This window comes from Zootoca vivipara, chromosome 2, assembly GCF_965207765.1.
Source record: "Zootoca vivipara chromosome 2, rZooViv2.hap1.1, whole genome shotgun sequence".
Classification (NCBI taxonomy): Eukaryota; Metazoa; Chordata; class Lepidosauria; order Squamata; family Lacertidae; genus Zootoca; species Zootoca vivipara.
Window position 1 is genome coordinate 114,448,892 of NC_142584.1, and position 13,688 is coordinate 114,462,579.

General features: G+C 47.9%; 1 protein-coding gene across 5 annotated transcripts; it reads right to left on the reverse strand.

The window, feature by feature from the left end:
- Positions 1-1,668: 1,668 nt before the first annotated feature.
- LOC148687111 (uncharacterized) lies at positions 1,669-11,692 on the reverse strand. Of its 5 annotated transcripts, XM_088663861.1 has the most exons (5): positions 9,170-9,893; positions 6,866-7,733; positions 5,931-5,982; positions 5,850-5,876; positions 1,669-4,133 (listed from the first exon to the last, which is right to left on the reverse strand). In XM_088663861.1, exons 2-5 carry the CDS (start codon positions 7,463-7,465, stop codon positions 2,998-3,000), a joined length of 1,815 nt encoding a protein of 604 aa, XP_088519987.1. In that variant the 5' UTR covers positions 7,466-7,733; positions 9,170-9,893; the 3' UTR covers positions 1,669-2,997. The 5 variants fall into 5 exon arrangements, with proteins under 5 accessions (XP_088519987.1, XP_088519984.1, XP_088519986.1 ...); XM_088663858.1 differs by lacking the exon at positions 9,170-9,893 and adding an exon at positions 11,170-11,692 and having other exon boundaries at positions 5,850-5,982; XM_088663860.1 differs by lacking the exon at positions 9,170-9,893 and adding an exon at positions 10,597-11,147 and having other exon boundaries at positions 5,850-5,982.
- Between the last annotated feature and the right edge of the window lie 1,996 nt (positions 11,693-13,688).

A 13,688-nucleotide genomic window follows, 5' to 3' on the forward strand; every position in this document is an offset into this window, starting at 1 on the left:
TATTATTATTCTTTTCTATTTTAATTGCACCTTTCCTTCATCAAGGACTCCAGGCCGGCATGTGAAAAGACACAGACAGAAACAGTAGAAAGATTTCTAAAAAAACATCTTAAAACGTCGCAGCTAAATAATCTCAAGTTAGCCAAGAATAATATCTCCCCACATACATCAAATATCAGAGATGGAATCAAAGAATTGGTGAGTTGGAAAGGAGCTCGGGAGACATCTAGAAGCCGCAGAAGCTGCGCCGGACGTTCAGCTCCCAAAAATCGTTGAAAACCGGAACTCACTTCCAGTTTTCGATTGTTTGGGAGCCGATTTGTTCAGGATCCAAGGTACGACTGTATTCCGGAATATAACAATCCCAAAGTCCTTCAGCTCATATTTCTTGCATAGAAATGGAGGCAGCATTTTGGGGGTGGGGGCACTATTGAAATTTTCCCACAATGCTCAGGAGAGAACATAGAAATGCTCAGGAGAGAACATTGTGGGTAATTATTCCTGGCATCCAGCGGTGGGTGACCACTGTTTAAAATTCCCCACAATGCCCCCTGTTTCAGTGTTTGCCTCAGAGCATTCTGGGAAATTTTTAAGTGGTGGCTGCCCAGCACTGAATGCCAAGGATTTATTTGTTTTTTATAGCGAGCTCAAGGAAGGGGGCCTTTGTCCCATGCCTGTCAGCCAAGGGCAAGAAGCCAGAGAACAATATGCTAGCTTTACCAGTTCAGAACATACTCAGTTCACAATTCAAGTTAATCCAAATGATCCTCAGACAAAAATCCCGCCCCCAGGATTCAGAATGTTACAAGCGGCTGTGCTGAAGTCAAAAAAATGTATTTAAGAAGGCCAAGCAAATGTGAAAACACACACAGAGTGGAATAGAGTCTAAAGGGTTAAAAAAACACGTAAGGGGAATGAACTTGAAGGTGAGCAAGAAGTTGTTCAATGTTCTGCCCCAGTATGAACGTAATTCAAGTTCAGTTCACGCGGCTTTTATGGGAACTACTTTTCTAAGGTAGATCAGAGATTTTTGAACTAAATCCACGAACTTCGTTAAACCGAATTAGTTCATTCAAAGCACTGTCCAAAACAAAAATAATATACCTGGCTGTCTTAAAAAAACCTGTGCCTACACAGAGGTCTAAAATTGTTCACCGCTTCACCCTACACTTGTCCTAGTTACCGGTACCAATTAGTTTCCAATCATAATTCAAAATAGTGTTGCTACCGACCTTTTAACCCTGAAATGGCTTAGGCCAGCTTTCCTCAACCTGGTGACTTCCAGATGTTTTTGTCAGGCTCTTGTCACCAAAACACCACAGCAGCAGCCCTTACTCAGGAGGAAGTAAGATGAATGGCTCCCTCGGTTTTTGAGCATCTCAGAAGCCGAACGTTTCGGAAGCCGAACACCAAAAACCCGGAAGTAATTGCTTCCGTTTTCGAATGCTCTTCGGAAGTCAAACAGCCTCCGCTGCATGTTTTTCTTTTTTTCTCAATGGATTTTGCCGACTGCCCATTGCTCCTCGGTTTTTGAACATTTCGGAAGTTGAACAGTCTTCCAGAACGGATTACATTAAAAAATCGAGGTTCCACTGTATATATATGAATGACACAGCAGTACTGTATACGGATTTTATAAAATAAATAAATATTAGCCAACACAGTGCCCTCTTTTTGATTTATTTTATTTATTGGTACATATCCTGTCCTTCCTCCAAGAGGAGCCCAGGGAGGCAAACACTTCTGTGATAAAATAGAAAATAAAAATAAAAATTAAAACTGGGTTTTTTTAATTAAAAAAAAGCAAAACCTAAAAACATCTAAAAACAAATTCAAAGCTCCAACTACACCATACCATTAAAGCAGCATCACACTGTTTAGCCACAGTTTCTCCATAAGGAATCCTGGGAACTGTGGTTTGCTAAGGGTGCTGCGAGTTGTTAGGAGTCCCCCTATTCCCCCCACAGAGCTACAGTTCCCAGGATGGTTTAACACTCAGTCCCTCTTCCCAGGGAAACTCTGTGGCCGCTGGACAAGATGGGCCACTGGCCTGATCCTGGTTCTCCTCTTATGTCTTTTTGAGGACACGGGAGGGGAAGGGTGAGCCAGCCTGAGCCTCACCTGGGCTCATTTCAGACACGATGGTTTATGCAGCCTTTCAAAGTCAAGGTTCAGTTACTCATCACTCTTCCTTTGTGGAGCTCAAGCCTTGAATGGAGCTGGCCAGAGCAACAGAAGCTCTTTTGTCCAGTGGTTCAGCAGAATGCACACCTAAACCTCTCCATCAAGTAAACTCATATAGAATTACAGAGTTGGAAGGGACCCCGAGGATCATCTAGTCCAACCCCCTGCAATGCAGGAATTTGCAGCAGTCTCTTATGGGGATCAAACCTGCAACCTTGGCATTATCAGCGCCACAACTCTAGCCGACTGAGCTACCCAGCTCTTCATAGCACAAACGAAACAGGCGATCCGGGGGGGGGGGGGAAGCGTTAACACAAAGTGCTGTTTCAGAAGAAATTAGTCATTAGTCTTTGTTGCCAGTCTCCAGGCCCATGGATCTGCTAGTAGCAAAGTGCTTTTCTGAGCCTCCTACTCGCCATGTGCTTGGAAGCAACCCGTTACAGCCCCATTCTCAGAAGGGGAAATAACTCAACAACCCACCAACTTGGGAAAGTAGTTATCACCTTTCTGCTACACGTAAGCTCTGAACAATACAGTGGTACCTTGGTTTTTTAACGTAATCTGTTCGGGAAGACCATTCCAAAATGTTCAAAAACTGAGGCGCAAAGGGCGTCCTGCCAATTCAACAGAGAAAATTGTGAAAAACAACAGATACACGCAGTGGAAGCCATTTGACATCCGAGGCGTGTTCGAAAATGGAAGCATTTATTTCTGGGTTTTCAGCGTTTGAAAACTGAAATGTTCGGCAATGGAGACGTCCAAAAACCAAGGTACCACCGTATTAAGATCATAAGCCCACCTCCTGGTGCATATCTACAATTTATTTCCTGCGTGGGTTCTCTTGTGTGCAAGAAGATCTGAACTAGTAATGAAGCTTTTCCCACAGGCCAAGCACTTAAATGGCTTCTCCCCCGTGTGAGTGCTCTGATGCCTGCGGAAGTTGGACCTCAGGCTGAACGTCTTTCCGCAAACCCCGCAACTGTACGGTTTTTCACCGGTGTGGATTCTCTGGTGTCCCCGGAGGAGAGAGCTAGCGGTGAACCTTTTCCCGCACTCAGGACACTTGTACGGCTTCTCCCCCGTGTGAACGCGCAGGTGCGAAATGAGCTGAGAGTTGTGCCCAAAGCTCCTCCCACAATCCGAGCACCGGTACGGCTTTTCCCCTGTGTGGATTCTCTCGTGTCTGATCAGGAATGTGCTCACGCTGAAGGACTTCCCACAGTCGGAGCATTTGAAAGGCAGCTCTCCGCGGTGGCTTTTCAGGTGGTTGGCAAAAGAGGAGTGTTGCCGGAACCGGCGCCCGCAGTCCGAGCATTTGTACGGCTTCTCCGCGGTGTGGGTCCGGTAATGTTTGGTGAGGTCCGAGCACATGGCAAAGCTCTTCCCGCAGCACGAACACCGGAAGGGCCGTTCTCCCGTGTGGGTCCTCAGGTGGCTGCCGAACGAGGAGCTCTGCCAGAAGCACTTCCCGCACTCCAAGCACTTGTAGGGTTTCTCTCCCGTGTGGGTCCGGTAGTGTCGAGTGAGGTCTGAGCTCACGGCGAAGCTTTTCCCGCAGTGCGTGCAGGTGTACGGCTTCTCGCCCGTGTGGGTCCTTGCATGGGCCACGAGGGTTGACTTCAAACTGAAGCTTTTCCCACACTCCATGCACTTATAGGGTTTCTCGCCCGTGTGGATTCGCTGATGCGCAGTGAGACCCGTGGGCCGACTGAACCCTCGTCCGCACACGTCACACTTGTGTCGTTTATCGTCTTTGAGGAGTCCCTGCTGGATGTTTTTCTCCAAGGCCTCCTTCCTTCTGGCATAAAGGACAGAATCTGCAGCGCTCCCTCCCGGATGATTTCCCCTTCGCCTCTCAGGGCGCCCCCCTTCTTGGCTTGGAGGCTGCAACCGATCAGGATTTTCCGTCAGAGGAGTCTCCTCCTTGTTCTCGGTCCTCCGTCCATCACCTGCAGAAACAAAATATTCAGAACTTCCATCAGCTGCAGATGCATTTCGAGTTCCATCTACGGTTTTGATCCCTCAGTCTCAAAAAGCCTGTCCATCTGTCTACATGGCCTGTGGGGACAGAGAGGAGGATCTGGCCCATTGCAATCCTGGGCTGCATCAATAGGAGTACAGCATCTAGATCTAGGGAAGTAATAGTACCACTGTATTCTGCTCTGGTCAGACCTCACCTGGAGTACTGTGTCCAGTTCTGGGCACCACAGTTCAAGAAGGATACAGACAAGCTGGAACATGTCCAGAAGAGGGCAACCAAAATGGTCAAAGGCCTGGAAACGATGCCTTATGAGGAATAGCTTAGGGAGCTGGGTATGTTTAGCCTGGAGAAGAGAAGGTTAAGGGGTGATATGATAGCCATGTTCAAATATATAAAAGGATGTCATATAGAGGAGGGAGAAAGGTTGTTTTCTGCTGCTCCAGAGAAGCGGACACGGAACAATGGATTCAAACTACAAGAAAGAAGATTCCACCTAAACATTAGGAAGAACTTCCTGACAGTAAGAGCTGTTCGGCAGTGGAATTTGCTACCAAGGAGTGTGGTGGAGTCTCCTTCTTTGGAGGTCTTGAAGCAGAGGCTTGACAGTCATATGTCAAGAATGCTTTGATGGTGTTTCCTGCTTGGCAGGGGGTTGGACTGGATGGCCCTTGTGGTCTCTTCCAACTCTATTATTCTATTATTTTTCGCTCCATAAGACACACTTTTTTCCTCCTAAAAAGTAAGGGGAAATGTCTGTGTGTCTTATAGAGCAACCCCCCCCCCCATTTTCTGTTGCATGAGATTTTTCAGCTGTTCTTATATGTTCTTTCAATGCTGATTTCATATCTGAAGTTGGTTTTGTTCTGTAAGCTCTAGGTTTTTTTGCAATTCATGTTTTTCACTTTTCACCATAATCTTTGTTTTTCGCAATGCGAGAATTCAATATTTTATTAAACACATAGCCAAAGTAGTACAATATGATTATAAATGTAAGTGACATATAGCATTGAACATGACATGTATATCTATGTACAGCTGAAGGTATGCAAAAAATGTATTCCCTTGGGATACAGTATATACAAGCTGCTGTTATTCAGGTAAGAATTTGTGCTTGTTTTTGAGGAGGGTGTGATTCAGAATATATTTTTTCTTGTTTTCCTGCTCTAAAAACTAGGTGTGTCTTACGGTCAGGTGCGTCCTATGGGGGGGGGGACACACAAAAAAGCTCTTACCAAGGTATTTTATTCAATATTCACAGAGAGAAGTGTAGTAAAGTCCCCACCCCCTCCGTCTCTCCTATTATATGTCATCCCTGTGTTGGCTGATCTGTGCCTTCTGCCTTTGAGCTCTCTGCTCTCCTACTCTCAATGCCCACCGGATCCTGGGAGAGCGGGGGTCAGGAATGCTTTCCAAAGAAACTGAGTCTGTCAGCTGTCTCTCCCCTGGTGCTTCTTCTTCCTCTTGCTCCTCTCCCAATCTTCCCCAGCTTTTACCCTCTGCAGCCTCTGAACTGTGACCTTCTGCAAACCACTGTTCTAAATCTATACTATCTCCCTCTTCTCTGGGAAGTGTGGGAGAAGGGGGAGAGGACGATCTCCACCATTCCTCCTCCGATGTCCAGTCTCTGACAGCCAGACTACACAGGCCCCAGACTCTTTTGATCAAGGCACAAGAAAAACCTCACCTAGCATGCTGGCACAGCCTTGGTCCTCCGCCTCCTCTTTAGCCTCTGAGCCCACCAGCATCTGTTCAGCCTCCGATGTCATCCCTGTTGCCGGAGTGCAATTCAAAGCTGTGCCTCCCGACAGCAGCAGCCCCTGAAATGGCAAAGAAGCATAACAGACAATACAGCAAAAGGGTTGGTTCAGCACTACTACTGCATGTTGGCTGATGTAAAATTAATTATTTCTATTATTATTATTAATAAAAACAAGCATGGACTAATGGAGGAGTGGGGAACCTCTGGCCTCTCCATAGGAATGACCTCCCCCATTTAATAATAATAATAATAATAATAATAATAATAATAATAATAATAATACGGTAATAATAATTTATACCCTACCCATCTGGCTGGGTTTCCCAAGCCACTCTGGGTGTTTCCCAACAGAATATTAAAAACGCGGTAAAACATCAAACATTCAAAACTTCCCTAAACAGGGCTGCCTTCTGATGTCTTCTAAAAGTCAGATAGTTGTTTATTTCCTTGACATCTGATGGGAGGACGTTCCACAGGGCAGGCGCCACTACCAAGAAGGCACTCTGCCTGGTTCCCTGTAACCTCACTTCTCGCAGGGAGGGAACTGCCAGAAGGCCCTTGGAACTGGACCTCAGTGTCCGGGCTGAATGATGGGGGTGGAGACGCTTCTTCAGATATACTGGGCCGAGGCCATTTCCCTTCTGGCGCTACAATTCCCAGAGTGATTTAACACTCACCCATCCCTCTTCCCAGGAAACTCTGAGAATTGTAGCTTTGTGAAGGGAATTGGATATCTTAATGGTTAACCACTCCCAACGAACTACAGCTCCCAGAATTATTTGGGGGAAGTAATGGCTGTTCAAATGGATGCTCTGAAAGTAGACTACCTTGGCTCTGGCTCCTCCTACTGGTGGCCTCCCTGCTTTCCACCCTGTCAGTTCCAATGAGCCCCAGCCCCCAGGGCCTGCAACATTTGGGACATCCTGATGAAGCGCCCTCACCTGTTGTTTTGGTTTCTCGGCTTCTCTTTGCCTCACCAGGAAGTCCTCAGCCAAAGCCACCGCCTGGGCGCAGGTCTCTGGGCAGCCATCTTTGACCCAGCTTTGCATCTCTGGAGGCAGGATGGCCAGGAACTGCTCCAGGATCAGCAGCTCCAGGATCTGCTCTTTGGAAGATCTCTCTGGCTTCAGCCAGTGATGGCAAAGATGCCACAGGCGGCTGCAGGCCTCGCGGGGCCCGTCAACGTCCTGGTAGTGGAATTCCCTGAAGAGTTTCCACTCCATGTCTAGGGTAGCAGACTCACTTCCTTGGGTCTCATCTCTCGCCTTCCAATTGTCTTCCCCATTGCTGGCGTCCAGCTTCCCATATTCCTGTGGTAACGCTCCAAGGAATTTTGGCACGTCTTGGGGACACTGGTTAGCGTTCGTCATGCCATCCAAGGAGGCCGGAAAAGCCTTTGTGTTACGCCACAGAATGGGCTCCTGCATTACTGGGCTTTCCCATCCCGAGTGAAGACATCTCACTGCCTTGAGGAGCTCCTGAGACCCTGAACATGGCAGAGTCCTCTTGTCGCCTGGTTCTTCTTTAAATGGCTCCGGCATTTCCCAGTTTGGAAAATCCAGATTGTTGCTGGCCTCAGGATCACAAGAGGATCCCCCCCCCCACGGACTCTACCCTGAGTTCAAATCCACCTGGGTCTTGTTCCTCTGTTTTTACCTTTGTCTGCATTCCCTGCTCTAACTCAGCCTGACTGACCGCCATTTTGACTCTCAGGGAAACAATGGCCTCACATCCGTGTGGCTACTATTTACTTCTCAAATTTTCAGCTCCTGTATTTTCACAGGGAAATAATTCCATCTTCTGGCTGCCCTAGAACAAAACAGAAACACATCACATCACAGAGAACAGAGAGGTTCTGAGCTCCGAAACAGTAAGAAAAAAATTAACTGGAACTTGCAAGAAGGCAGCCGGTGTCCCTGAGGGAAAATAAGAGACAGAAAGGCAGAATTTAACAGCACATATGGAAATGTTTCTTCTTGTTTTTTCCTTTCAGCATCTCTCTTGGTAAAAAGAGTCAATGTTTTCCCCTTTGGGGCTTGGATATGGAAGATAGAGCAGGCTCCCCCCACCCCTATTGCTCCAGAGGGCAGGATGCAAACCATTTGATTCAAGTTACAAGAAAGGAGATTCTGATTCAACAACAGGAAGAACTTTCAGACAGCAAGAGCTGTCTGACAGTGGAATGGACTCCCTTGGGAGGTGGTGGGCTTGCCTTCCTTGGAGATTTTTAAGCAGAGTTTGGATGACCATCTGTCATGAATGCTTTAGTTGAGATTCCTGCATTGCACATGGTTCTACTAGATGACTCTCAGGTCCCTTCCAACTCCCCAGTTCTATGATTCTTGGTCAAATCATAAGAACGCAGGAAACTGCCTTCTACAGAGCCAGATGCAAAAGGTGATTTCAATGATAATCATAATCGTGACATGGGAACTCTCACCCACCCAAACACCACCCCTTTTTTATTCCCCTCCTTGGAAAGGGGACATAACTCAGTGGTAAGTAAAAGGTAAAGGACCCCTGGATGGTTAAGTCCAGTCAAATGTGACTATGAGGTTGCGGCGCTCATCTCGCTTTCAGGCCGAGGCCGTTTGTCCACAGACAGCTTTCTGGGTCATGTGACCAGGCCAGCATGACTAAACCGCTTCTAGCGCAACAGGACACTGTGATGGGAACCACAGCGCCCTGAAATGCCATTTACCGTCCCACCACAGCGGTACCTATATATCTACTTGCACTGACATGTTTTCAAACTGCTAGGTTGACAGGAGCTGGGACCGAACAACGGGAGCTCATCCCGTCGTGCGGAATTGAACTGCCGACCTCCTGATCCACAAGCCCAAGAAGCTCAGTGGTTTAGACCACAGTGTCACCCAAGTCCCATACATGACTCAGTGGTAGAGGATCTGATCTGCCTTGCATGCAGAAAGTTTCGGGTTCAACCACACCAAGTGGCTCTGGGAATGCCTCCTGTCCAAAACCCAGGAGACTTTGCCACTATCAGTCAGTAGTCAACGCTGAGCTAAATGGACCAAGGGTCTGATTCTGCCTTTCCTGGAGGGGCTGCTTTCTCTGTTCCTGACCTTCTGCACTCTCAGGCGCTCTCCTCTCCAGTCTCCAAACACACCCAGCCCCCAGGTGTGAGAAACCAGACGGAAAGAGGATAAGGTCCCCTCTCTACCCGTCTGCAGCACCAAAAGAACGCGCGGCTAAGAGATGCGCAAAGGCGCAGAGCCAAAACTCACCCGCCTTGACCCCGTGGCACCCGAAGAGACATCAAAGCAGGCACGCAGCAGCAGCTGCATTCACATTTAGAGGAGCAACCCAGGAGAGCCGACCCAAGAGGAGGCGGTGCAGGAAGGAGCTCCCACCCCCTTCTACTCTTTGCACTGCCGGGGTGGGGAAAGCTGGGCAGGAGCGCACCAACACACGCTTCCAACTTCCTCTCTTGTGTGCGCTCCGCATCCTCTCTAGGAGAAGAGCCTCTCTCCCGATTTAACTCCCAAAATAATCTCGTTTACCTTTCTGCACAGGCTGCAGCTATAAAATTGACGAATTTACGCTGAAATGGCAACAAACAAACAAACCCCAACAACCCTACAGGACGAATTAGAAACCAGGAAGAGGCACATTTTAATAAAGAACAGGGGAAGGTTAATTGAGAAACGATTGCAAATAATCACATCCATCAGTGGGTTTGATAGGAAGCCTGCTGTAAAAATTTTGAAGTATGGATTGACGAAGGATTTATAATAATGGAGAAGGAGATGTAGAGGGGAAATCATCATATGAGGATCCCCAAAAGCAGGGAGGGGACACAGAGATCCAGCGGCGAGGGCCTTCTGGCGGTTCCCTCATTGCGAGAAGCAAAGCTACAGGGAACCAGGCAAAGGGCCTTCTCGGTAGTGGCACCCGCCCTGTGGAACGCCCTCCCATCAGAGGTCAAAGAGACATTCAAAGAGACTACCTGACATTTAGAAAATACCTAAAGGCAGCCCTGTTTAGGGAAGCTTTTAATCTGTGATATTTTAATGTATTTTAATGCGTGTTGGAAGCCGCCCAGAGTGTGTGTGGGGGGGTAACCCGGCCAGATGGGTGGAGTATTGTTGTTGTTGTTATGTCCCTCTTGTGTTTTCTGTTCTGTTCTTTCAGTTATTGCATGTGGAATTGAAAATGGCAAAAATAAATTGTACAGGCTGCAGCTATTGCATTGGAAAAGACATGGGGGGTTTATAGCGAGGCAGATTGGCAAGTGCCACAGGGACCCTAAGACTAAGATTTTATATTTTTTTTTAAAAATTTTTTTAAAGAATTGTAATGGGAATCACAGGGATGCGGGTGGCACTGTGGGTTAAACCACAGAGCCTAGGCCTTGCCGATCAGAAGGTTGGCGGTTTGAATCCCCGCGACGGGGTGAGCTCCCGTTGCTCAGTCCCAGCTCCTGCCAACCTAGCAGTTCAAAAGCACGCCAAAGTGCAAGTAGATAAATAGGTACTGCTTCAAGTGGGAAGGTAAATGGCGCTTCTGTGTGCTGCTCTGATTCGCCAGAAGTGGCTTTGTCATGCTGGCCATATGACCTGGAAGCTGTACGGCTCCCTCGGCCAATAATGCAAAATGAGCGCCGCAACCTGAGTCGGTCACGACTGGACCTAATGGTCAGGGGTCCCTTTACCTTTAATGGGAATCACAGGTGGGCAAAGTGCCATTGCACACAGATCCAGCTTGTAACTTCCCACATGCATGTTTGACGTTTTACTGTGTTTGATGTTTTAATTCAGAGGTTTTCAACCTTTTTGGGTCCATGGCTCCCTTGACCAGCTACGTACATCCTTTCTGCGGCTCCGCTGTGGGGCTCAGGAGCCCAGTTGTGTCACCCCTTGCATGCAGAGCCCACAGCCCCTCACCCCTTTTCGAACTCCCTCCCTTGTGGAGTGTTCCCTAGGCCTCTTCTCCTCTCCCCTCTCCTTGGGAGTCCTCTGGGCAGCCACTGCTGCTGTCCCTGGTCTCTGAGCTGCGCCCCCCCCCAAAAGAGAGGTGCCTCCTCACACTGCCCCACAAGGGCCTCAGATTTTTCTGTCCATTCCCAACAGCAAAGGCCCCTTGCCAGTTTGCTTGCTTACTCTGAGGCTACCTCACGCATAGCTGCCAAGTCTCCTGTTTTTTGCGGGAAATCCCCGGATTTTAATCCGTTTCCCGCTGTTATCCCAAATAGAAAAAAATCCCGGAAATCCCCCGGATTTCCTACCTGCCAGGGAGGCTCCATTTCGGGTGCCGCTCTGCCCATGTCTGGGCACCGGAAACCGGGCAGTGCCGGCACCAGAAGTTGCTTCCGGACATGCGTAGAAGTGACTTCCGGTGCCGCGCCGCTGCTGATCCCGCATTTTTTAGCGGGAGACTTGGCAGCTATGTACCTCAGCTCCTGGCAGCCAACACCCCCTGGACAGAGGCCAGTGTTGTCCTTGGCCATCATTCAAGGCACTCCAGGGTGCCACGACACGCTGGTTGAAAACCACTGTTTTAATTGATTGGAAGCCGTCCAAAGTGGCAGGGGCAACTCAGTCAGCAGATGGATGCCTAATAATAATAATAATAATAATAATAATAAATCACTAGCCTGATCCAGCCAGGTTCTTCTCGTGTTCTTATGGATGTATACACACAAATAATTAAATAAATTCCAAAAACAAAGCAAAAATGCATGATCTTCCTCATCCACTTGATCTTGGCAGCTGAGCAAAGCAACAGAGAAACAGGCTTTTTTATATATAAAGTTTTTATAATGTTTCCCAGTGTTCTGCGAAGTTCACAGCATCGACAGAGCATTCAGAGCCATGAAACCAAGGGAATAATAATAATTTAAAAAGACACACACTGGCGGGAGCTGGTCCAGCAACATCTGGAACGGCAAAGGGTCCCCCACACGTCACCTAATAGATCTGCATATATTAGCCATTCTTGCCAATTAACTGAAACATCTACAGCAGGCACCCCCAAACTCGTCCCTCCAGATGTTTTGGGACTACAATTCCCATCATCCCTGACCACTGGTCCTGTTAGCTAGGGATGATGGGAGTTGTAGTTCCAAAACATCTGAAGGGCCGAGTTTGGGAATGCCTGATCTACAGAGTCAGACCACTAGCTCACCTAGTTCAGTACTGTCAACACTGACTGGCAGCAGCTCTCTGAGGTTATAGACAAGAGCTTTTCCCAAGTTGGTAGAGGATGAGACTCGTTAATCTCAGGGTCATGGGTTCGAGCCCCATGTTTGGCAAAAGATTCCTGCATTGCAGGGGGTTGGACTAGATGACCCTCAGGATCCCTTCCGACTCTACAATTCTATGAAAAGGACTATTTAAAGGGGTATGATGTTTAAGTGCATAGTGCAGATAGGGCCCATCACACCACTTTAAAGAGCCCTTTTAGGGTGCCCCAATTCCCCTCACAGAGCTGCAATTCCCAGAGTGGTTTAAGAATCTGTCCCTCATCCCTGGAAACTGTAGCTCTCTGAAGAGTACAGGGGTGTCACCTAACAAAACTCAGCACCCTGAACAAATGACAGCTCCCAGAATGCTTTGGGAGAAGCCATGATTTTTTTCTTCAAAGTAATAGGATGCTGCTTTAACTGTATGGGGTAAACGAGGCCTTAAGAGTCCCATATGGGGATTGAACCTGCAACCTCGGCGTTATCAGCACCATGCTCTAACCCAGGCATGTCAAACCTGTGGCCCTCCAGATGTTTTGGACTACAATTCCCATCTTCCCCAACCACTGGTCCTGCTAGCTAGGGATCATGGGAGTTGTAGGCCAAAACATCTGGAGGGCCGCAGGTTTGACATGCCTGCTCTAACCAACTGAGCTATCCAGGCAAGAACATAGGAAGCAGCCTGACCTTCAGCCAGACCCTTCTTCCATCTAGTTCAGCCCCGTTTCAGGAAACTGGCAATGGCTCGCCATGGTTTCAGGCAGGGAAACTCCCCCAGCCCTTACCTGGATTGAACTACCGGTAGGAACCTTCTGCACACAAGGCAGGTGTCCCACAGCCCATCCCACTTCTCCTATAGAGATACGGCCACTGGGTAAATTATTGCAGGTGACCGCTAGGTTCTCAAGACTCGGTGGATCGATGCACACAAATATTCACAAAGCAGGTTGGTGCAATCATTTCCACGGCCAATAATTCTCTTAATGGTTTGTTCAGAAGATGGTCATGCTGCTTTGACAAACCTCCTATGCTTGTATTTTGCAATGGGGTCCCCTTATGCCTTCTCCCTTCACTCATGTAACAAAACACCTTTCAGTGAAGACATTTTAAAAACAAGTAAATTGAGGGGGTTATTCTAACGCAGGAGGTCACCTTGAGAGTAAATTCCTGTCCAGTATTTTTTTTTAAAAAAAAAACCCACACACATGAGAATGATCTTGTTCATGGGTAGGCAAACAAAGGCCCAGGGGCTGGATCCTTATAAATCCGGCTCGCTGACAGTGTGTGAATCAGCGTGTTTCTACATGAGTAGAATGTGTCCTTTTATTTAAAATCCATCTCTGGGTTATTTGTGAGGCATAGGAATTCATTCATTTTTTCCCCAAAATATAGTCCAGCTCCCCATAAGGTCTGAGGGACAGTGGACCAGCCCCCTGCTAAAAAGGTTGCTGACCCCTGATTCTTGTTTGACTACAACTCCCATCATCCCCAGCCAGTTTGGCCGAAGAACATGATGGGAGTTGTAGTCCAACAACATTTGAGGACCTAAGATTGAAGAACGC

What these genes read in the sequence shown, in the direction of transcription:
- LOC148687111 (XM_088663858.1), bottom strand. Translation starts at nt 7,465, where the DNA reads ATGCCGGAGCCATTTAAAGAAGAACCAGGCGACAAGAGGACTCTGCCA. An exon ending in CCGAGAAACCAAAACAACAG is followed by an intron (nt 5,983 to 6,865) that starts GTGAGGGCGCTT and finishes TTGCCATTTCAG; the next exon opens with GGGCTGCTGCTGTCGGGAGG. An exon ending in AGGCTGTGCCAGCATGCTAG is followed by an intron (nt 4,134 to 5,849) that starts GTGAGGTTTTTC and finishes TTGTTTCTGCAG; the next exon opens with GTGATGGACGGAGGACCGAG.